A 25,957-nucleotide genomic window follows, 5' to 3' on the forward strand; every position below is an offset into this window, starting at 1 on the left:
GAGTGATATTGTAGTTAACTTGTTGTTGTGATGAGTGATATTGTAGTTAACTTGTTGTTGTGATGAGTGATATTGTAGTTAACTTGTTGTTGTGATGAGTGATATTGTAGTTAACTTGTTGTTGTGATGAGTGATATTGTAGTTAACTTGTTGTTGTGATGAGTGGTATTGTAGTTAACTTGTTGTTGTGATGAGTGATATTGTAGTTAACTTGTTGTTGTGATGAGTGATATTGTAGTTAACTTGTTGTTGTGATGAGTGGTATTGTAGTTAACTTGTTGTTGTGATGAGTGATATTGTAGTTAACTTGTTGTTGTGATGAGTGATATTGTAGTTAACTTGTTGTTGTGATGAGTGGTATTGTAGTTAACTTGTTGTTGTGATGAGTGATATTGTAGTTAACTTGTTGTTGTGATGAGTGGTATTGTAGTTAACTTGTAGTTGTGATGAGTGATATTGTAGTTAACTTGTTGTTGTGATGAGTGGTATTGTAGTTAACTTGTAGTTGTGATGAGTGGTATTGTAGTTAACTTGTTGTTGTAATGAGTGGTATTGTAGTTAACTTGTAGTTGTGATGAGTGGTATTGTAGTTAACTTGTAGTTGTGATGAGTGGTATTGTAGTTAACTTGTTGTTGTGATGAGTGGTATTGTAGTTAACTTGTTGTTGTAATGAGTGGTATTGTAGTTAACTTGTAGTTGTGATGAGTGGTATTGTAGTTAACTTGTAGTTGTGATGAGTGGTATTGTAGTTAACTTGTTGTTGTGATGAGTGGTATTGTAGTTAACTTGTTGTTGTAATGAGTGGTATTGTAGTTAACTCGTAGTTGTGATGAGTGGTATTGTAGTTAACTTGTAGTTGTGATGAGTGGTATTGTAGTTAACTTGTAGTTGTGATGAGTGGTATTGTAGTTAACTTGTTGTTGTAATGAGTGGTATTGTAGTTAACTCGTAGTTGTGATGAGTGGTATTGTAGTTAACTTGTAGTTGTGATGAGTGGTATTGTAGTTAACTTGTAGTTGTGATGAGTGGTACTGTAGTTAACACTTGGCTTCTCTATTGTCAATATACCACACACAAAGACAAGAAAACATCTTTGTCATGTAACATGGAAATACTTGTCACTGATGGAACAAGTGACAGAGAGGAACGAGAGATTTTGATATAGAACTGCGAGATTATTCTTCAAACTAGGAATAATACAAAGAGAGAGAGAGAGAGAGAGAGAGAGAGAGAGAGAGAGAGAGAGAGAGAGAGAGAGAGAGAGAGAGAGAGAGAGAGAGAGAGAGAGAGAGAGAGAGAGAGAGAGAGAGAGAGAGAGAGAGAGAGAGAGAGAGAGAGAGAGAGAGAGAGAGTTCAGGATCTTTACTGGCTCATAGGCAATGAGCCACAACTCGTTAGATTTCTGTCAGACATTGTTTCACACACACACACACACACACACACACACACACACACACACACACACACACACACACACATTCCTAATAACTTTTCATTCAACTTTTTCAGTCAACATGAAACTTTGACTTCAGTTCATTTTGACTCACTTTTCATGTATAGAATTTCTCTAAACTTTCCACAAGTCTTTGGCCAACGCGTTTTGAAATTTGATTTATACACTTGTGAAGTTGTGACTTCCTCTAATGTTATTATAAGTACAACCAAACCTCTGGTAAACCCTGTCCAGCCTTGTGATGGTCGCCTTTCTAGTTTACCTTAACAATGGTATGATAAATGGCTTCTGGGTCATATTTACACACACTCAGAACACCACCTTTACTGAGAAGTCTTTATCTAGCTCCCTCTTCATTCCGAGTTTGCTAGTCGTGTTCAAATCTAGTTACTAGTTGACATGACTGTTACTTTAATGTACATATACGTCTTACTCTAGTGTACATTGCTATCTTACTCTGGTGTACATCGCTATCTTACTCTGGTGTACATGTCTGTATTCCTCTGGTGTACATGATTGTCTCAATCAGGTGTATATGGCTGGTTTACATGGGTGTTTTTCTCAAATGTACATGAATGTATAACTTCTCTGTCTCTGATGTCAACACTCAGTTGGAATCGGTGGCTCGCATTTCTTCGTGAACATTGTAGGAAAAAGACATTTTTATGTATAGATTGATGTGAACATTGCTCCTGAGTGAGTCCACCAGAGATCATCACTCATACCTGGTTATGTTCTGGTGTTGTGTTGTGCACGGTCACCACACTAACGACTTCTTTACTACACACACACACACACACACACACACACACATCCTGCTTTAGTGTGGCTGACACAAGTTACTAACTCTACCCTGATATCAGATTAGCTCATTTTCGAAAACCTGCAGAGTCTAATGGAGTTAATTATGCCGAGCAAATTGAAATTTTAAAAGTGGTTATAATATTTTTTTTTTCTTCGTAAGCAACAAACGTGAAGGAGTTGACGCATGGATACGTTATGACATGGTACAGTCTGGTAACACAGGAGCCACACCTGTCACTCACTCGTAACCCTAGCATACCTACCACACACGTCCTCCAGCACACCGGTCCTGCACCACATTCTCCCCAGCCCACAGGTTCCTCCCCACATTCTCCCCAGCCCACCGTCCCTCCCCACACTCTCCCCAGCCCACAGTTCCTCCCCACATTCTCCCCAGCCACTATCACTATGAACAGCATGCTTCACACGTGACACATAAACTTAAGAAGAAGAAGCATCACTACACAGATGACCTAACCATCCATAAATGATATAACAACAAACTTAATAAATATGACATATAATGACGAATGAAATGCCTTCCTTCCATCACAACTCCCTGGGAGTGTGTATGTGGCCGGCCACTCACTCAGACCACGTCACAAGCATGATCATATGACGTAAGACTTGTGTGAGGTGAAACATGTGTGCAGATGAAGTTAAGAAAAACTGGAGAAAAACAGATAGACACACTGAAGCTATGTGCTCAAGATGAAGATTCATTACCATGGCAGTGACGTATGTAAATTAATGGTGACCTTGAATTAGTTTGATTAAAGAAACAAACAATGAATAACAGAATTCAAGATGAGAAGGAGGTAGTTATGATCATGAACATCTACGTGTCACCTCTCTGTTTCTGTTCTTCGTATGATCACCAGAACTGTGTAGGTACATGAACACTGTAACGTAAACTAAGAATATTCGAAATAATGAAAATATTCTACAAGACAAAAGACATAGTATTTGGAAGACAAGCAGAACAGCCCTGTTCAGAATACAAAGAAATACTGAAGATCAAATTGGCAAGAAAAACGTTATATACAGAAGAGTTTTGTTGTGTATATACGACGTCCTGCATCACGTGACAACAGCAGAACCAGACAATGACTTTGATTGCTTCCTTCCAAATTCACTGTCTGATCGTTGCACGAAGTCTGGGTTTCGCGGACGTGTGCAGTTGGATGTCAGCTTTGATCTTCCGTGAATGTAAAGTGTTGATTATTAGTATGATGGATGACCATGTAGAAGTCTTCCTCTTAGACAAAGCTTACATTTTCCTTCACATTGAAAATAAAATTAATTAAGATCATGAATAAAGTTAGATTTGGCTATACAATTTACAACCTCACCTCTGTCACCACGAGTGAAAATGATATAGATAATTCCAGGAAATGTTCCTGTCTCACAGTAGAGAATGTCTCTTACTTCAGGACCTGACGAGTAACTGAAAATGGGATGTACAAAGCAGAAACCAGATACCGGACCAGGAAATGTTACCCCAGGTCCGTTTTCTAAGGAGTGGCTACACTCTGGGACACATTGGACTGACTCCTTTGAAGGTTTGAAGGTTTCTACAAGACTGTAATGTTACGTGAAGTTATGATGATACAACCTCACACTGTTGTCCCATGTTGGTGAAGTCCGGTAACACACACACACACACACACACACACACACACACACACCACACACACACATACATACACACACACACCACAAACACACACACACATACACACACACACACACACACACACACACACACACACCACACACACCACACACACACATACACACACACACACACCACACACACACACACACACATACACACACACACACACACACACACACACACACACACACACACACACACACACACACACACACACACACACACACACACACACACACACACACCACACACACACACACACACACACACACACACACACACACACACACACACACACACACACACACACACACACACACACACACCACACACACACACACACACACACACACACACACACACACACACACACACACACACACACACACACACACACACACACACACACACACACACACACACACACACACACACAGACAAACACACACACACACACACACACACACACACACACCACACACACACACACACACACACACACACACACACACACACACACACACAGATATACACTCACACATTACATATACATATATATATATATATATATATATATATATATATATATATATATATATATATATATATATATATATATATATATATATAAATATATATATATATATATATATATATATATATATATATATATATATATATATATATATATATATATATATATATATATATATATATATATATATATATATATATATATATATATATATATATATATGCATTTGTATATACATGTTTTTGTCTGCGCACTGCTTATGAATAAATAATTCTTTAACCGTTTACACATAGACATCAAACTTTAAAAGATATAAAGATACAGAAAATTCTACATTAATAAATCTCTCCATATGAGAACCACATCTATGTGTTAATATGAGAACCACATCTATGTGTTAATAACATAATAACACCAGTTTAATGTGAAGACCTCAGACAAGAACATGTTAACACGGGAAGCAGAAGCATATAATGTGCCATAATCATATACCATTAGTGCTATAACAAAACAAGAACCCGACACATTGCAATCATCACATTACATACGACTAAATATTCATCAGTAAATGAAAAATACAATGCCACTGATATATTTCCAGGTCATTAGTAATGGTCATTATAATCCTTTAAACATATCTTTAAACATTGCAGGTGTGAACAGGTGTGACCTGGTCTGCACGAAAGCCAGTCACCTATAGTATATTACCCCATATATACTGAAAGTGAGCTTTCACATCAAGCATCCAATGACTTAATAATAATCTACGTTAAGAAAATAACCAGATCCATATATATATATATATATATATATATATATATATATATATATATATATATGGTAATATATATATATATGGTAATATATATATATATATATGGTAATCTCATACATAAAAAGGTTTAATGATCATAATAACATCAGTCCATTTTTTCTACTCTACCTAAGAAAAGGATTTAATATATGTTTATTGTAAATCTTTGGGACAGCACAACTGTTGCAGCACCGGTTCTGTAAATTATTTACATCCATTTTCTATTTACAATGCCTCACACAAAAATATATGAATTACATCTCCGTACACGAATGATTGGTTTCCAGCCTTAATATGTAAACAATACCCTATCCCATTTAACCTATTGTAAGATCCACTTAACCTACGATAGTTGCACCTTATTATGTGTAACATTACCTTACCTTATCGTTAATCCACTGATTCCATTAAACAATGGTTGACCCCTGATGATATCGTAACTACCTTCATGGATCATCATGACAATAAGATAAGTGTATGAGCACGCACTCCAGGGCCGAGAACTTGCCTTGAACCTGATGTGTCTTTTGTTAATGTTTTCTTCTCCTCGTCTTTTTTTCTTTTTTTTTTTTTTTAGATATATGGGAAGTATGTCGGGAAAAAATACTTGAGTCTTGTTTCTTATAATTAATGACATCTTCCTTCCTCTCCTGCAGTAACATCACACGCTGACCTACACTGCCCCTCAGGTCAGCACAAACACGTTTCTTACCACTATGATAACTATTACTATCAGTGTTTGCAAACTTATCTGTTGCTCAATGAAAAATCACTTTTTCCTGACGTTCAACTTAATGAATTATTTACACATAATAATTACTAAAATACATCTAGTTATATAGATAATTGTGAGAGATAGCTTCCTTAACTCAGTTAAAAAACTATATACCTACACTCAATATCTATCTCTCAAGAGCCATATATGTAGTGAGACTGTAATATGTAGTGAGACTGTAATATGTAGTGAGACTGTAATATGTAGTGAGACTGTAATATGTAGTGAGACTATAATATGTAGTGAGACTGTAATATGTAGTGAGACTGTAATATGTAGTGAGACTGTAATATGTAGTGAGACTGTAATATGTAGTGAGACTGTAATATGTAGTGAGACTGTAATATGTAGTGAGACTGTAATATGTAGTGAGACTGTAATATGTAGTGAGACTGTAATATGTAGTGAGACTGTAATATGTAGTGAGACTGTAATATGTAGTGAGACTGTAATATGTAGTGAGACTGTAATATGTAGTGAGACTGTAATATGTAGTGAGACTGTAATATGTAGTGAGACTGTAATATGTAGTGAGACTATAATATGTAGTGAGACTATAATATGTAGTGAGACTATAATATGTAGTGAGACTGTAATATGTAGTGAGACTGTAATATGTAGTGAGACTGTAATATGTAGTGAGACTGTAATATGTAGTGAGACTGTAATATGTAGTGAGACTGTAATATGTAGTGAGACTGTAATATGTAGTGAGACTGTAATTGGTCAGAGAATGATTCTGAAAACCTGGAAGAGGTTCAGCTGTTCCAGTTCGTCCAGTATACCTTAATGATGTTCCCTCACTAACCCTACAGGGCCGGTTCATAGACCTCCACCCTAGTTAACCAATCAGCCATCATCTGTATAAAACATCTTATGAGAGTTCATGTTTCCATCTTATACTGATAATTACCATTTACATATTTATGATGACTGAGGAGTTGGTAAATCATTTTCTGTACAATTTGCCAACAGAACAGATTCATGTACTGTAAGAATACAATATCTTGATCTCGGTTGTAATACTTTTCCAATGCTGTCCAACGTCACCTCCAAACTTTACTGTTACCAACGTGAGTTTATCATGTTGTTTGACGCAGATTATTCATGCATATATTTCTCAGTCATATTCAGGGAAATATCTTGACCTGCAGACACCTGGCACCTGCTTGCAACACCTGGCTGTAATCTCCATACACGAAGTGATACCTGACACGTAGGTGTGAGGTATTAGCAAGTGTAAGGTATTATACATCTTATTCTTCTCTTTCCTGATCTGACAAGCAGACGGGGTTAACAAGCCCCACCTTCATGATAGCACAAGTTCACAAGATTTCTATTTCTTTCATCACAATCTCCTTAACGACCATTGAAGGTCGACCCACTGCCTACATGTCCGGATGATAAGCACTGCTATCATGTCTCCCAAGTTCTGAGTGGTTATCATGTTACATGCAGCAGTTTATCCCTCTGTAATTAAGTTTTCTTGTTTATCATTGTCCTTTCAAAGCAGAGAACCGCAGGATTTACTTACAACACTAAATTTGTCTCTCAATTTCGATATTTTTCTTTGTGCTCAACAACGACATCGTAGATTTTCGTTCCTCTATCACTACGTCCACTACACTCCAACACACAACTATTATTTTCAAATGAGGAACTTTGATGAATTTTGTCATTTTTTTTCCCTTTTATCATCGGTCTGTGTATCTGTCCATACACAACGGCTTTATTGTATATCATGAATTACTTTTTCACGTAAGTTATCAGAAGATCATCATACCTCATCACAGTATCATCATCATACGAATACTTCCTCCTTTAAAATGATTATGACCTGAGACTACATGTGCTCCTGTATGCCTCTCATATATATATACATCATCTGGTGTTGTTTTAGAGAACCTCATCAGATCACATGTAGAAAACGTTTTGTTGATTACACACGAAATGTCTTAAAGAATTGTTTACAGTTGCCTTGAACTGCTTGATCCTGTTATCTTCTGACAAGCATGATACACACATGTTTCATCTCGTTACCTCTCTTCTTAGCTGTGGTCATTATGATTTCAGATCATCATTTTCCCATACCACAGCTAAACGACACCATAATACACACATGTTTCATCTCGTTACCTCTCTTCTTACCTGTGGTCATTATGATTCCAAATCATCATTTTCCCATACCACAGCTAAACGACACCATAATACACACATGTTTCATCTCGTTACCTCTCTTCTTACCTGTGGTCATTATGATTCCAGATCATCATTTTCCCATACCACAGCTAAACGACACCAACGATATTTAGTTGAAAATCCTCATAACACAATCTTGAACTGTTTCATCCACAGTGATGGTGCAACTCACGTTTTCTTTACTGCCACAAATTGAATCCTGATTTTTCATTTCTTGCAACCAAGATTTTTTCCTTGATATCTTTCCTTTCACTATTTCGTGACACTGAAGGATCCCTTGCTATAACGTCCTGTTTTCCAATGTACAATACAGGGTGATCGACCTTAGAACACACTCACAGTATTGTTCAGTCTTCTATATTACAGCACTACATCTCTAGGTTTGTTTTTCTATAATTCATTTTGCAAAACACTGACTGGATTGTCCAGTCTTCCCTGGAGCAGCACCATGTGTTCCTCACAGTCTCACATCCCACTCATTATCCTCACAGTAACGAGTCCCTGACTGTGGTCTTGGTCTCTGGTTCGCTGGTCTGGGATATGCCAGCGTTGGAGGTCCGGGGGGGAGGGGGTGCCCCAGTCTGGGTGCTCACTGGGTTGTAACCATTAGCGACAAATGTAGTCATTGTTGTCACTTCTGAACACAAGGACTCTCTCTTGCCTCCAAACAACCGTCGACCATAGCTGTAATGGCAGGAACACACAAGAAAAACATTACATTCAATGACACTATTAACAAGAATGATAATACATTTAATGACACTATTAACAAGAATAATAATACATTTACATTCTTCGTACTGAGAATAGATCATCATACACAAGGAAAATGAGTAATATGTGTTAAGAGACTATAGATACATATGTAACGTAACACATAACAAAGAACTGACAGAGTACTGACACTGTAATCATGCTGACACTTGAGTTATCTCTACATGCGTTATCAGGTCTAGATAATCATTATCAGACTGACGGCCTGAAAGATGCCTCGAAGTTAGATCATATACATCATAATGCAGTAGTGACAGATCACGTAACATTCTACCAATGTCATCAAACATAAACTATGTTTCGTGATGGGTTCCATGATGTATGTTATGTTCAGTACGACTCCCTATGTCACAGTAACGCTGGTAGACATGAATGAGCAACGCATTACTTGGTGATCAAGTCATCTGGTCTGTATAATTATCATCCTCGAAGCTAAAGATAACTAAGATGTATTATACATGTTTGAAAACAGTATACTTTATTTACATCGTATTCTTCGATTTACGCCCATTGAGACACACAACAGTATACGTGTCAGGGTGTAAGTTGCCTTAGAAGAATATAACAAATCAAGGAAGCAAGAATATAACGAAACACTGGACTTATACTAAATATAACGGGTTTGGTGCAGATATGTTTATAACGTACAATGAAAACGTGTCATAACGATGGGCAGGAAGTCATGGGTCATGCAGACGCTACCAGGGAAGCTAAACTGCCCTACCTCTCACGAAACACCCTAGATCACTTGTCAATATCCTACGTCTGTTGTGTCATATTGTTTAACACAAAAATGTAACGATGGTTTATTACTTGAGTGAACATTATATGCAGTCTACCTCCGGCTTGGGTTAGGGGACGTGATAGTGAAATCATCATGTTGATATCCGTAGAGTTTTACGCCAAATCCCAACCTACAGCCATGTATGTCCTGTTAATAATAATGATGATAAATATTTATCTACAGAGTAAAGACGGTATGTGGGTAAGACTAGACTCTTTCACACACCTTCCATCCTTCTGTTCCACCTGCCATGCAATGTCATGAACAGAAAAGTCACAGGAAACAATGAAAAAAAATAAAAGATAAATGAAGGTTGAACATCAGAACAACATTATGTGTTCCATTGTACGAAGATAAGATGTGATAAGGACTAGTGAGGCTGTAGGAGAGGGAGTGTTATCGTAGTAGTGACGGTGGTAAACATCATGGTTCACCTTCATAGATCCACTGTGGAGATCAGTGGAGCAGTAGATGATTACCTTATGAACCAACATCACATGAGATAATGAACCAACATCACATGAGATAATGAACCAACATCACATGAGATAATGAACCAACATCACATGAGATAATGAACCAACATCACATGAGATAATGAACCAACATCACACCAGAATTATGCAAATTGAATAACTCCTACTTTCATCCACTATGACATTTCAAACGTAAAATTCTCCATTTATTTTTCATAAATAGTTCAATTACAATTTCATCTTTCACTCGGGCGTGTATATGTGTGCTTAAGTGTGACCTTAAACATTCAGTGGTATGTCTACTTACATGTGGTGCGGGCTGGCCTCTGGACGTTAATGTGAGTGTATACCTTCCCCTATCTGCACACACACACACACACACACACACACACACACACACACACACACACACACACATGGGTGTGTGTGTGTGTGTGTGTGTGTGTGTTTATCTATTTTATATGTAAATATGACTGGTTTTCTTGGTGTGTATGTGAGTATATGGTTTATATCTGGGCAAATATGTTACTCGATGATGGTTTTCAAGTTATAACACGGGCAGTAGTTCGTTACGTCATATCATGCCTCAATGGGAACACCTCGTCAGTGTTACCAAAACTTTCGTTCTTCAGCTATTGTTATAACTACCCTCAGGCAACCTCCCAGGAATGGTAACAGTTGTCGTCTGTGCAATATGAAGACACACTGAGCAATATGGTGACTTGTCTCGGTACAAATAAAGGATATTTTCAAGATTGCAATTAATGAAGGATATAATTATCAGATGATCCTGATTCCTCGATCTATATATAGACCGTTACTCAGTCACAACACCAGTGTTATACAGAGATCAATGAGAGAAACAAAATGAACTTAACACGAAGATAAGATTCATCCAAGAGACAATATGGCAATTTGGTCTGCGAGTTGTTGGAGAAGATAACCAGAGAACAAGTGGACACCTTCCTGCACTGGAGAATTTACCTGATTATGAGACAACATAAGAGGAGGGCGAGGAGGTCGTGTGCAGTGAACTTCCTCGACCTTTGTGAGAGAGTGAGTTGTGTTCAGGAGACAAGAGCAGGCTGTCACACTGCTCGTACTGGAGCGACCAGAGAGTACTCAACACTGCACCACAGGCAAGACTGAATAAGAAGCTGATGGATCACCAGAAGGCAGGATTAAGGAGATTCTCTCGATGACGCTCATGTATCATCCTAGCTGAGGGTCGCTCTATCCTGGCTGCCATGACCACAGTTGACAACACACTGATGTGACCAACATAACCCCTACTGCCAACAACCAGAGACAACTGCCAAAACTCACAACCATCAGAGAGTTGACCACCTTCACCCACCACCTGACCATACAACACTGATTCCTTCATACACGATACAGTCCTTATGATGGTACAGTTGTATAGTACACACCATACAGTACAGTTGTATAGTACATACGATACAATACAGTGGTATAATACACATGATACAGTACAATTGTATAGTACACACGATACAATACAGTTGTATAGTACACACGATACAGTGCAGTTGTATAGTACACACGATACAGTACAATTGTATAGTATACACGATACAGTACAATTGTATAGTACACACGATACAATACAGTAGTATAATACACATGATACAGTACAATTGTATAGTACACACGATACAATACAGTTGTATAGTACACACGATACAGTGCAGTTGTATAGTACACACGATACAGTACAATTGTATAGTACACACGATACAGTACAGTTGCATAGTACAGACGATAAATACAACTGTATAGTACACACGATACAGTACAGATGACTGGTGCGGTGCAGTACGGTACACATGCATGGTACGGACGGTGCAGTACGGTACACATGCATGGTACGGACGATGCAGTACGGTACACATGCATGGTACGGACGGTGCAGTACGGTACACATGCATGGTACGGACGGTGCAGTACGGTACACATGCACGGTACGGACGGTGCAGTACGGTACACATGCACGGTACGGACGGTGCAGTACGGTACACATGCACTGAATTGTGATCTTGGATCTACTTACCCCTGATCACGAGGGTTTGTAAGAGAAAGATAGTGAATATATTAAACTTTTTGACATCTAAGGAAATAGATTTCATATTATACTTTTCTCTCATTATAAAAGATAGATGATTTATCTTTACTTTAAGCTCATTCGATGAACATTGCTTTCGAATCATTGAAAAATAACGGAAAACAGTTCTATGGGGATTACTTCTACCGTTTTTGTCAACTTTGAAACGATAGCTTGTATGTAGTTCTTAACATCAAGTTAATAAATTGAAAGAATAGAATCTAAAGTTATGACTGTAACACCACAGCTGTAACACCACAGCTGTAACACCACAGCTGTAACACCACAGCTGTAACACCATAGCTGTAATACCACAGCTGTAACACCACAGCTGTAACACCACAGCTGTAACACCACAGCTGTAACACCACAGCTGAAGTTATTAATGAAGAGTAAATCACGTATGATAAGATCAGTCTACAAGAAAGAAACAAACTAAGAAAATATAACCAAAATGAAGAACAAGTGATACGCTTCTCGAGGCACACTCGACCACAGAGATGAATTCTAGTGTGACTAGCGTTACCATAACGGTCACACGTAACAGAGACGGATGATATAACAAATATCGTACGAAAAAGATTCCTCAATAATTCTATTATCGTACAATACATATCGTACGAAAAAGATTTCTCAATAATTCTATTATCGTACAACACATATGAATCCCAGAATTAGCCAAGTACATTGAAAGTTGAATCATAAACTAACATTATTGTCCCATGAACATATCATCCAGAAGGAGATGGTTTATGTACAATGAGGAACCGCGTCCCAGGGGCTCCCACACAGCTGAGGAATGTGGCCAGGAAGGACTTCAGGATGTGTATGTATGATGGGTGAGTCCTGGACACGTAGGGCAGAAGGACCTTAGGATGTGTGTGTGATGGGTGAGTCCTGGACACGTGGGGCAGAAGGACCTTAGGATGTGTGTGTGATGGGTGAGTCCTGGACACGTGGGGCAGAAGGACTTCAGGATGTGTGTGTGATGGGTGAGTCCTGGACACGTAGGGCAGAAGGACCTCAGGATGTGTGTGTATGATGGGTGAGTCCTGGACACGTAGGGCAGAAGGACCTCAGGATGTGTGTGTGTCATGGGTGAGTCCTGGACACGTGGGGCAGGTGTCCAAGGTGTTGGGTGTAGCAGTGTTGGATGATATATATGGTTCACTATTATTCTACATCAATATCCTTAATGTTATTGATGTGTTATATATCAGTGTTATTGATGTGTTATATATCAGTGTTATTGATGTGTTATATATCAGTGTTATTGATGTGTTATATATCAGTGTTATTGATGTGTTATATATATCAGTGTTATTGATGTGTTATATATCAGTGTTATTGATGTGTTATATATCAGTGTTATTGATGTGTTATATGGAGACAAAATCTTCAACAGTGTTAGTCAAAGGAAGGAAGATGATAACATCTCCCTCCTGGAACATGTAATAACTGTGTTCTTCTTGCAGTTAGTGAGCGAGTTAGTACAGTATGAGATGGTCGCATAAGTCTTCGTGGTATAAGATAAAATCACTCTATCTATCATCTCGAAATATGTCAAAGTCTAGCCCCATGGGAGGCGTTGAGGAAAATGAGAGTGACGTATATCTTATCTACGTAGTATAACATCTGTATGTACAGATTGAGAGATGGCAACTAGTCAAGTTGTGTGAAAATGAAGTTATCTTATCGTTGTCAGTATTACCAACTTCCTCCACTACTTGCGTGTCCTTGAAGAGATATTTCTAGATCAGATTTGTCTGGTTTATCACTTTTAAAGGAGTGGCAACAATGAGGACGACCGTGAAGGTCACCTGCATACACGGCCGCCAGGCACGGCTTCCCTCACACGATGGAGAGCCTCAGCCTCCTCCTCCTCCTCCTCCTCCTCCTCCTCCTCCTTGTCCTCCTCCTCGTCCTCCTCCTCCTCCTCCTCCTCCTTGTCCTCCTCCTCCTCCTCCTCCTCCTCCTCCTCCTCCTCCTCCTCCTCCTCAGTGAAGGCTTCGCCACACACAAGTATTTCTTATCTTCTGAGCACGTTTGACCCACAGAACCTTTCCCGTCGTCCAGTGCAAGGTGTCCCACACTGCAGGGTAGGGGATGTAGGGTGTCCCACACTGCAGGGTAGGGGATGTAGGGTGTCCCACACTGCAGGGTAGGGGATGTAGGGTGTCCCACACTGCAGGGTAGGGGATGTAGGGTGTCCCACACTGCAGGGTAGGGGATGTAGAGTGTCCCACACTGCAGGGTAGGGGATGTAGGGTGTCCCACACTGCAGGGTAGGGGATGTAGGGTGTCCCACACTGCAGGGTAGGGGATGTAGGGTGTCCTACACTGCAGGGTAGGGGATGTAGGGTGTCCCACACTGGAGGGTAGGGGATGTAGGGTGTCCCACACAGCAGGGTAGGGGAGATAGGTGCATTCTCCAGTGGTCACTGATGTGGTAACACTACACCACTGTGAGGTCTCCAAGGGCCTCCAGAAGTTATGTAATACAGTAAGAAGCAGACAGTGGGTGTACGTATGTGCGACGATGTTGCTTGCAACAGTTCCCGAGGCAGAACATAATGACAGTAATCGCTTTATTTATGAAGTATTCTGTCACAGTAGACTTATCAACTCACGGCTTCAAGAAAGCGTCTGAGTAAATTCCTTTAGAAATTGTTTACTTCATCTATTATTATTTCCTATGCACATGTAACGTTTGTACTGTTATGTTACCGAGGATAACATAACCAAGCCAGCCAGTGAATCTTTCTTTGTTACACTTGTAACATGGGTCACATCTTAATAATTCCTCTTACCACACATATTTTTCTAGCTGCTTAAACCTTCATCTTCTCTTACAAACACTTTAATGATCATGATACAACGACTCATTCATGATGCATGACCTAACACATGATCACTTGCTTCCTCATGCACTCTGGACGTGTTCATTCACATTCTTATGTTAACTTTGTGTTCTTCCACTCTCTCTCTCTCTCTCTCTCTCTCTCTCTCTCTCTCTCTCTCTCTCTCTCTCTCTCTCTCTCTCTCTCTCTCTCTCTCTCACACACACACACAGTATAAACAGGTGATCAGGTCCCAGTGGCTCGTGTTTCTCCGGGATAAGAGAGCGGCTGAGCGTGGTAACTGCTGGGGGGAACCACTTCCTCCTCTCCCACGTAGATCGTTGTGGCACTAACTCCACAACGAGGTGGCCATTTATGGCACTAACTCCACAACGAGGTGGCCATTTATGGCACTAACTCCACAACGAGGTGGCCATTTATGGCACTAACTCCACAACGAGGTGGCCATTTATGGCACTAACTCCACAACGAGGTGGCCATTTATGGCACTAACTCCACAACGAGGTGGCCATTTATGGCACTAACTCCACAACGAGGAGGCCATTTATGGCACTAACTCCACAACGAGGTGGCCATTTATGGCACTAACTCCACAACGAGGTGGCCATTTCTGGCCCTGAGCGACCACAACAGAGGGGATGGGCGGGAGACACCAGGTTCAGTCGTGATAATGATCATGCAATTCTACTGAGACCATTGTAGACGTGTCATGGTAGTTGATCATTCCCCGCCTTTGTATACATGTAGAGACATGTAGCCCCCCAGGACCTCTGTTATACGGCTCCCGCAGAGCTCAGGATGTCAGCCACGTACACCGGCCGCGACCATGGAGTGCAGCCATGTTTGTTTCGCTGGTCAGAGTGTTTGTATGTGTGACAGCACAGAACTGGCGTGGCACAGAACTGGTGTGGCACAGAACTGGTGTGGCACAGAACTGGCGTGGCACAGAACTGGTGTGGCACAGAACTGGTGTGGCACAGAACTGGTGTGGCACAGAACTGGCGTGGCACAGAACTGGCAACCAAAGATAGGACGGTACTGGAAGTATTTTTCCGCCATGTGTGCCAGTTGAACGTCTGTGGTTGCTAAGGAGCCAGAGATTGCTCTGTGTCTTTCATTTTGTCTGTATTACATTTTTGTGATGAAATAACTGTGTTTTATGGATATATGTATTATCAGTCACTTCTCCTATGATCATATACCCTCCAGACTGGCCAGTGAGTTAGGTAACAAGGTATTACAGGCAGGGAAGTTGTCGCCATGTGTTCCCTACCATGAGTGCTCCTCGCAAACTTAGGCACAGGTACTGTGGTGAGGACGGTATCTGAAGACATCAGGAAGCTCTCACTGTCGGTACGTGGACGAGATCTTCCCTCCAGACACAGAGGAGGAGGAGGGGTCAGACACAGAGGAGGAGGAGGGGGTCAGACACAGAGGAGGAGGAGGGGGTCAGACACAGAGGAGGAGGAGGGGGTCAGACACAGAGGAGGAGGAGGAGGGGGTCAGACACAGAGGAGGAGGAGGGGGTCAGACACAGAGGAGGAGGAGGGGGTTAGACACAGAGGAGGAGGAGGAGGGGGTCAGACATAGAGGAGGAGGAGGAGGAGGGGGTTTATGTTGACGTCAGGCCACAACTTCAGGATAGATAGAAAAATGCACCGACGGCGCCTTCACTTTCCTCGATATTTTATCTAAGGAAAATCAGACGACCACTCGACACCATCGTTGACGTCTAAACCACCAGTCCTGGACCCTGTCTGAACGGCAGGAGGGAGTGGCGCCCATATAAGGACTCCATCATGAGTCCTCATGTGAGGAGAGTCGTATCTCACTGCTCGTCGTGGACCTCTACCAGTCAAGAACTAGACCATGTCACTCAGGTCCTGGGTAGTGAGGAATATTCAGACAGGAAAATTGGCGCCTCTGTGTGTGAGAAGCTGGAGAGATGGTAACGAAGGAACTCCACAACAAATCCACCGCACCAGATGTCCTCAAAGCAGGCGGCAGTGCTCCCTGACCTCGTCCACCCTCACTACAGGCCTTCATGTCTTCGTGAAATTTGGATGAACGTGTGATGAAGGTCATAATCATGAGAAACCTAAGGCCTTCCAACAAGAATAGGAAGACAGATTTCATTATCTGTTACCAAAGCAAAGAAACATCACATCTCTTGTTGAAAAACGACCCAGCACCAAGACCAGCGATTCTCGAGAGATGTTGGAGAAAGGAAGGTCCATTTCAAACACCCCTCGACCACACGTGACGCCTTCACAAACTCGAAGTCCTCAACATCAAGGAGAGATCCCCGAGTATGAACCTGCAGACCAAAGTATCAAATTATCTTAGACACATTCGACGAAAATGAATAGAGGTTTTTGTACTTGGTCAAGTACTTCAAACTTTTTTCATTCTGAGAAACTGATGTGAAGTGTTGGGTTGGACGTATGTCACTTGTCTCCATTCCAAACCTTGTGTCGTGTAAGACTAACCTAACCTAACCTAACCTAACCTAACCTAACCTAACCTCACACTATTGCTATTCGATCATGAAGATGTCTACTCAAGTCCTCAGTCACAGCCTCGAATGCTTTCCTCGGATCCTCGCATGAATTCCTGTGTGATTACGTTCTCGTGTGTCGTACGTTGTACATCATCGTACAGTCTCAGCGGAGTTACTTTATCCGTCTAGTTATCTCTCATAACCAGTGAAGATGCAAACACATAAAGTAGAAGGCGAATTCTGAACATACAGCAAATACTATAAAGACAGAAGGAATAATAATGAAAAAATGAAAAAATCTACCAAAATGTCAGTATGAACAATAAGATAATCATAAGATCAAACATACGTATGACAAACCAAGAAACGTTTTCCATTCACATACGAACTGTGGTGAAGGAAGGTCATACATGTAGCGTACTGTACTGTGGCGACCTTACCCTCCACTCACAGCCATTCAAAACGTGAACTTTCACCCCTCCGTCCATACCTGTGATCCACTCTTGTGTTACACACTTGCTCTCTCTCTCTCTCTCTCTCTCTCTCTCTCTCTCTCTCTCTCTCTCTCTCTCTCTCTCTCTCTCTCTCTCTCTCATCTGGACGACTCAATACACCAGCAGCTTTCGCCTGCACTTGTTCTTCACCCTACCAATGCCTTACTCACCCATGTGTCTGCCTACACAAGTCATAGACATGTCCCTCTCCTTACATAGCTGTCTCACACAATGTCCCTCATCCTACACAACCACCTGACACACACCTGTCCCTCATCCTACACAACCACCTGACACACACCTGTCCCTCACCCTACACAACCACCTGACACACACCTGTCCCTCACCCTACACAACCACCTGACACACACCTGTCCCTCACCCTACACAGCCGCCTGACACACACCTGTCCCTCACCCTACACAACCACCTGACACACACCTGTCCTTCACCCTACACAACCACCTGACACACACCTGTCCCTCACCCTACACAACCACCTGACACACACCTGTCCCTCACCCTACACAACCACCTGACACACACCTGTCCCTCACCCTACACAACCACCTGACACACACCTGTCCCTCACCCTACACAACCACCTGACACACACCTGTCCCTCACCCTACACAACCACCTGACACACACCTGTCCCCCACCCTACACAACCACCTGACACACACCTGTCCCTCATCCTACACAACCACCTGACACACACCTGTCCCTCACCCTATACAACCACCTGACACACACCTGTCCCTCACCCTACACAACCACCTGACACACACCTGTCCCTCACCCTACACAGCCGCCTGACACACACCTGTCCCTCACCCTACACAACCACCTGACACACACCTGTCCCTCACCCTACACAACCACCTGACACACACCTGTCCCTCACCCTACACAACCACCTGACACACACCTGTCCCTCACCCTACACAACCACCTGACACACACCTGTCCCTCACCCTACACAACCACCTGACACACACCTGTCCCTCACCCTACACAACCACCTGACACACACCTGTCCCTCACCCTACACAACCACCTGACACACACCTGTCCCTCACCCTACACAACCACCTGACACACACCTGTCCCTCACCCTACACAACCACCTGACACACACCTGTCCCTCACCCTACACAACCACCTGACACACACCTGTCCCTCACCCTACACAACCACCTGACACACACCTGTCCCTCACCCTACACAACCACCTGACACACACCTGTCCCCCACCCTACACAACCACCTGACACACACCTGTCCCTCACCCTACACAACCACCTGACACACACCTGTCCCTCACCCTACACAACCACCTGACACACACCTGTCCCTCACCCTACACAACCCCTGACACACACCTGTCCCTCACCCTACACAACCACCTGACACACACCTGTCCCTCACCCTACACAACCACCTGACACACACCTGTCCCTCACCCTACACAGCCACCTGACACACACCTGTCCCTCACCCTACACAACCACCTGACACACACCTGTCCCTCACCCTACACAACCACCTGACACACACCTGTCCCTCACCCTACACAACCACCTGACACACACCTGTCCCTCACCCTACACAACCACCTGACACACACCTGTCCCTCACCCTGCCACTCACCTTGAGCAGTCCGTCCTGGGGCGCGGCGATCCATCGCGACCATGTCTGACGGAGGCGTGTCTGGGGTCCGCTAAGCCCCTCGCCGTCTTCCACCGTTCTATGTGGTGTCGGATGCTGTTCTGTACTTCGCTGTTCAGGAAACAATAGAACAGTGCCACCCAGAACCCCTGTGGTACACACCGTCAAAGAGGATTAGATGAACTTGTTATGGTGATGAACTTACAGCACAACTATAGAGAAAATAATTGGTTTATAGCTAATCATCTAACAAATCAATGGATGTATTGATTACCTGTTTTCGACAAAACATGAAGGGAAGAACTATAAACTGTTATCTGATGTTTTCCAAATGTAAAAACTACTGAGACTTAAAAGTTACAGACAATTAAAGTATATAGACATGTAAACCTTACTGAGAATCTATAACCCACAAAGAACTTAAACATGAACCGACTTAAACTGTTGTAATAAAACCAACAGAGAAGGAAAGCATTAGATATTTCTGGAAAGTTTAAACCATCTGGGAATAAGACTTTACAAGGATTTATAACCTACGAAGAGTTGAAAACCTCCAGAGGTTTGACCTTACCAGGAGTTAAACCTACGGTGAGGAAAGTTTACGGAGAGTCAGAGATTACTGTGAGCTGTGAGACACTACAGGATACCTGGACCTACAGCTGGACTCACGTGGGAATAACACAATGCTGATTTCCTTCAGTTTTTGTCCCTAATTTTCACATGAAGGGTAAAGATCACGGAAGAACTAGAATGTGGGCAGTCTATACATAGAGGTGACCTCTATGGACTCTTCTGAGGAGTCAGATCCTCCATGGCTGACTGACACAGATGGAAGTATATCTCTAACTCTCTTCCCTCAGATCTTTCCCCGTGACAACTGTGCTCACATGGAGAATTGGAACTCCTCAGAGAGAATCATGATGACGACCTTTATAGTCCAGCTGGAACGCATTTGTGAGATTCAATGTATATATAGACGAAGAATCAAGTATGCATAGTCGATACCTGACGTGTGTGGAGAGGAGGTGACCCCGGCTGTCTACTGCTACGTAGGGTCTGAATCTACACCATTTTAGACCTAAAGATGAGTCATGACACGGGTGCTGACCTGAGTGGAGAGTAAGGTAGCGCGGACATGTTCCAACTCCTGCGGGAGTGCGATAAGAAGCATGTACGTGAGGCCTAAGAGCGGGATCAGCACCAGCAGCGCCTTCGTCGCCTTCCTGTAGCGTTGCGTCTCCACTGTGTTGGCCGAGCGGAGCTTGGTGATAAGGACCTGCAACGGAGACCGGGAGGAAGATTACAGGATTAGTGCCGGGTGGAGGCATCTCCGGTGGTTGGTTAGTGCCGGGTGGAGGCATCTCCGGTGGTTGGTGAGTGCGAGTTCCAGGGATTTAATGTTTCCACAAGGATAGCTGGTGTGGCTCAGAGGGATCTTAAAGGGAATGGAGGCAGAAGCAGACGCCAAAGAGAATGATTATTAATTGATCTGTTTTCTTTTACCTGGTTCAGTAGGCAAGAGCACGGATAACAGTTTGTCGCAGTCGTGGTCATCTTTGAGGAAAGATAAGATGATGAGGAAGAAGAACAGGAATGACAAAACAATGCCAAATCGAAGCTTCTTGTGTGTTTGGATTAAAGGTGGAAAGGTTATAGGAAGAGGTTAAGGTAAGCAAGGGAGAGAGTTCCCGAACTTAACCATAAGAGGAGAGCAGATATCACAACGGTTCGATCTCGTTTCACTAAAGTCTACACTGAAACTATGGGAAATGATAGCCAGACCCGAGCTACGGGTTTAGGTCTTAGGGGCCCGGACACACCTACATAACTCACGAAAACAGTGGCTCCCAAATACCTGTAGAACAGAGAGAGGAAAACAACATTATGATGACCAGCGAGAGATGGTTGAGAGAGGTGACAGTAGGAAAGTTGAAAAGCCGCACGTCTTTTGTTTCCATTCTTGCTGAGCGACAGCAGTAGAGAGAACAATCTCAGGCACGTAAGCAAGACTGCACGACTGTGTGACTGAGACCCATGTCAACGTGGACTAGCTTCTCAGTGGGTAATGACCGTAGCACTTGGATAACCCCAGCTTTTAGGAAGCAGATTTTTTCATGTCCATTGTTTGAGGTTTCCAGGTTACATTATCATTCATTGCACTGTTGAACACATGTGGTTTAGAAAGAGAAGAAGATAGGAATTGTCTTTTTGTGCTATTGAACTTAACCAGGTTACTGCGTCCTGGTTCTCAGATGGTGTTTAGATAAGAGTTAAGAGAGAAAATATTTTCATTGTGAGAAACATAACGCGTATTGGAGTGGGACAGGATGGAGAGTAAGCTGATGTACATAAAGTCGAACTGTTGGCAGGAGAGTAATGTGGATACAGGTTGTACAAATTGGCATGAGAGTAATGTGGATACAGGTTGTACAAATTGCCATGAGAGTAATGTGTATACAGGTTGTACAAAGATGATAGAGACAGGAGAGAGACCTGAGGGATACCACTGCTGACAGGTTGAGAGGAAGCTTCCATATCCTAAAGGAACTACTGCAGTGCAACAATTGAAGAAAAAAGATATTCGTTTGATAACAGAGAGGAGCAGAAAGGAGGGAAGGAGAATATATAAACAAAGATTTCTGACACATTATTTCAGATACATGGAGATGAAACACAAGAGAAAACTCACCAAAATCCCTAAGAGAAGGTGACCTGATGTGGGTCACACAGAAAGAAAATCACGTAAAGACTTTGCACTGTTATAACTATATTGAAGATCAGAAAAGGGGAATGGGATTCTAATTGTTTAAAAAGTAAGAATTGAATCGAGTTTCAAAAACTTTGGAGACAGTTAATATGAGAACAACTGAGCTATAGTTCTGAGTTAGAATTGACTCCTTTGTTAGGGATGGGTTGGACCAAGACCTGCTTACATGGGGGAGAGATAGCGCTCTGAGACAGACGCAAACACATGACTGAGGATTACCGGCAGCTCAGTAACTAACTCCATTAAGACCCGGGTAGATATGCCATTCAGGCCTCACGCCTCCTCGTCCACCAGTAGATGAGAGAGAACACGGAGACCTTGCGTGAGGAGAACACAGGAGATGGCGTAGGCTCAGCTGAGGGAGGTGGAGGCAGGGGAAGGAATGATGTGGAGTCATCCACGGGAGAGACAGAGGAAAATATAGTCCCACAGAGAGCGGTGATCTCATCTGAAGTGTTAGCTACAGGCAGGTCAGGCTGGAGTACAGCAAGAAAGTCTGAGTTACAGAAGTTGTTGATGTTTTTGATAAAGAACCAAAAAGATTTAGCAATTGAAGAAGTCAGATCGTCTCGCTTTCTTAATATAAAATTGTATTCGACTCTACATTTCATATCTATACGACGAATGTGAGCAGAAATGAAGTTGGTTATGAGATACAGAAACAGAGAAGAGTTTCGAGGTCCAGTACGACCTCTCCGTGATGCATCGACCATCAGAGGAAGAATAATCAGAACACCAGTGATGAGATAACATTCAGTAGATAAGATCCAGAAGAAGAAGGAACGTACGACCCTCTTGTGGCAGAGATGGTCACCGCCACAGATGGAGGCATTGCCAGCCGCGAGGGAGGACAGTATGAGAGCTCAGCAGACACGTCTATTCACTCGTCTTAAAGTGCAAAGTTATCGTCTCGAGTGGGAGGGATCGGCGGGTGACAGTGCTCAATGCTTATGATCGAGGGAAGGTTGTGATCGGAAGCTACAACGGGAACAATAGTAAATCACACTCGAAGGTTTCAGAGTTAAACAAGTGTGTTACAAGACCGACCTTGGCTATCCGAATCTCATGTCAGATCTGTGATACTTTTTCCTGATTATCAAGGAGGTAAAACTGGCCTAGGCTCGCCTGGGATCATCACGAGCAGAACCAAGACAAACTTTGTGGTGTACATTGAAATCCACGACACAGAGGACATCGTGTGTGGATGTGGAGAAAGCAACGTCTCGTAGCGACTAATCATAGAACTGTACATCAATGGCGGGATGAGAGGGGGGAATACACGAGACATGAAGGTAAAGTTTTAGAAACCTACAAAATGGTATGTGTGATGCAGTAGAAGATGGAAGACTCGAGATCCAAGAAGCGAATACCATGTGTTTTGATCCACAGCGAAAACTGGAGAGGGGATGGAAGCTGAGCCAGTCGACAAAGAGGTTCATTACAGACTGGGGGAGATATTGAGAGAGATGAAAACGACACACACTAGACAGGAAATGGAACGAGGGAGACAAGGATGATTGAAAAATGTACAGGAAAGGGAGACCAGCAGACGGTAAGGAGACTGATTAGATTTTTGTGGTAAATGACGACAGAAGCAAAATACATTAAAGTTCATCACCAACCAGGAAAAATGAGGTGAAAGAATATACATTTCCAGAGACTGTCTCAAACATTGAACATTGACTATAAAAACTCCCAGCAACTCTCAGATCGTAAATTTCTGGCCACATTCTGCATCACACGTGAAAAGAATGAGGAAATCATGTGTGTGTGGTAAAGCCAGCAATGTTTTCAGCTTCCAGAAGTCTTTTCATGAATGGTTTGGTCATGAGGACTTGTTATTAATGAAGACCTGTCTACTCTAGGTCATCTGACTGCTTCTGATGATGACCTGAGTACCACAGGTCGCTTGCCCGTCTCTCACAACGACCTGACTACCACAGGTCATTCAGCTGTTTCTGAGAATAACTTAACTACCACAGGTCACCTGCCTAACGGGAACCTGATTAGCCTGGTGGGTAAGTTGACTGTGTCTGAGAATGACCTAATTATTGTAAGTTTTCCTGATTACTCTTAACGATGATCTAAAACTCTAACTACATCATTATGTAGTGTTAATGATCATTTGTCTCCTCAGTGGCATCTCATTATTTCCTATCATTTCCAACCCACCTGAGGTGACCTATATATTGATATCAGTGACCTCACTACCTGACCTCTCCTTGTTTGTGGTGACCTGATTCATACTTTGTTTACAAGTTTACATCGTGTCATATGATTGTCGTAGGTAACCCACCAAACTGTTTCAGTCATGACTGTGTCACATGAGTCTGATATTGTCTCCATCTTTTCAGATGGTCACTACATTGCAGGAAAATGTTTGACCTTGAAATACTCTTGATCTGAAGCGGGCGTCTGATAAGCAGTTTATGAAAAGTTGACAAATTTGACTTATAACATCTAAATTGTTTGTTGAGATCTGGATATTGAGTCCATCGGGTGTTGTGACCGGTGTTAATGATCATCTTTGTGTAGCTCTCACACTACAGTTGTTTTCTTTTATGTTTGCTGAGACGGCAAGAGCAACTACACATTTCATCGACCAACCCCTTGGAGTAGATGAACAGCTGGCTTGACTGTTGGCCGAATACCGCAACCAGGACTCGAACCTATACACTCGACCCTGGGTGGCCCGTGATGTACGTCTGGTTCAGTCATTGTCTGGTAACTACTCATGACTGTACACAAGTCATGCTGGCGTTTCATTCATTGCTACTGTCATTATACTTATCATTACCTTTTATCTTTTCAAGTAATTATCATTATCAGTATCAATAATGATAATGATGATAGTTTCTCCTGTAATTCATTTATCATCATTGTATCATGAGGGAACCAATATGTACGGTGTATGTATTGCAATCCTTCCAATCCGAAGTTCTGTTACCAGGTTTTGATGATATTATCAGCAGGATGCAATGATCGTCTCATGTCTATGTTCTTCCCTTTTATTTTCCTTTCATATCTTTTATGTATGAATGGCGTCCAGCTCTTCTGTCCTGAGACTTTCACCAGTTTTATTACGCTTCGACATTTCTCTCTCTCTCTCTCTCTCTCTCTCTCTCTCTCTCCTTTAGAAAAGAGAAACTTAAATGTCGTTGTTGCACGAGACACATTTCCATTGATGTATTATTCAGTTCAGTTCACTCTACTCGCCCTGTGTGCTGCCACACCTTCTTACATTTCATT

At 42.2% G+C, this 25,957-nt stretch overlaps 1 protein-coding gene across 2 annotated transcripts in view; it reads right to left on the reverse strand.

The window, feature by feature from the left end:
• Positions 1 to 8,659: 8,659 nt before the first annotated feature.
• The window catches only part of LOC139764652 (diuretic hormone receptor-like), a 266,559-nt gene continuing 249,261 nt past the window's right edge, over positions 8,660 to 25,957 (reverse strand). For both annotated transcript variants that reach the window (XM_071691512.1, XM_071691511.1), the window contains exons 9-11: positions 21,050 to 21,217; positions 19,924 to 20,090; positions 8,660 to 8,943 (exon numbers count right to left, since the gene is read on the reverse strand). In XM_071691512.1, the coding sequence (XP_071547613.1) occupies positions 8,745 to 8,943; positions 19,924 to 20,090; positions 21,050 to 21,217 (534 nt within the window). In that variant the 3' untranslated portion in view covers positions 8,660 to 8,744. The remainder of the gene's footprint in view (positions 8,944 to 19,923; positions 20,091 to 21,049; positions 21,218 to 25,957) is intronic.

Source organism: Panulirus ornatus, chromosome 50 (genome assembly GCF_036320965.1).
Source record: "Panulirus ornatus isolate Po-2019 chromosome 50, ASM3632096v1, whole genome shotgun sequence".
NCBI lineage: Eukaryota > Metazoa > Arthropoda > Malacostraca > Decapoda > Palinuridae > Panulirus > Panulirus ornatus.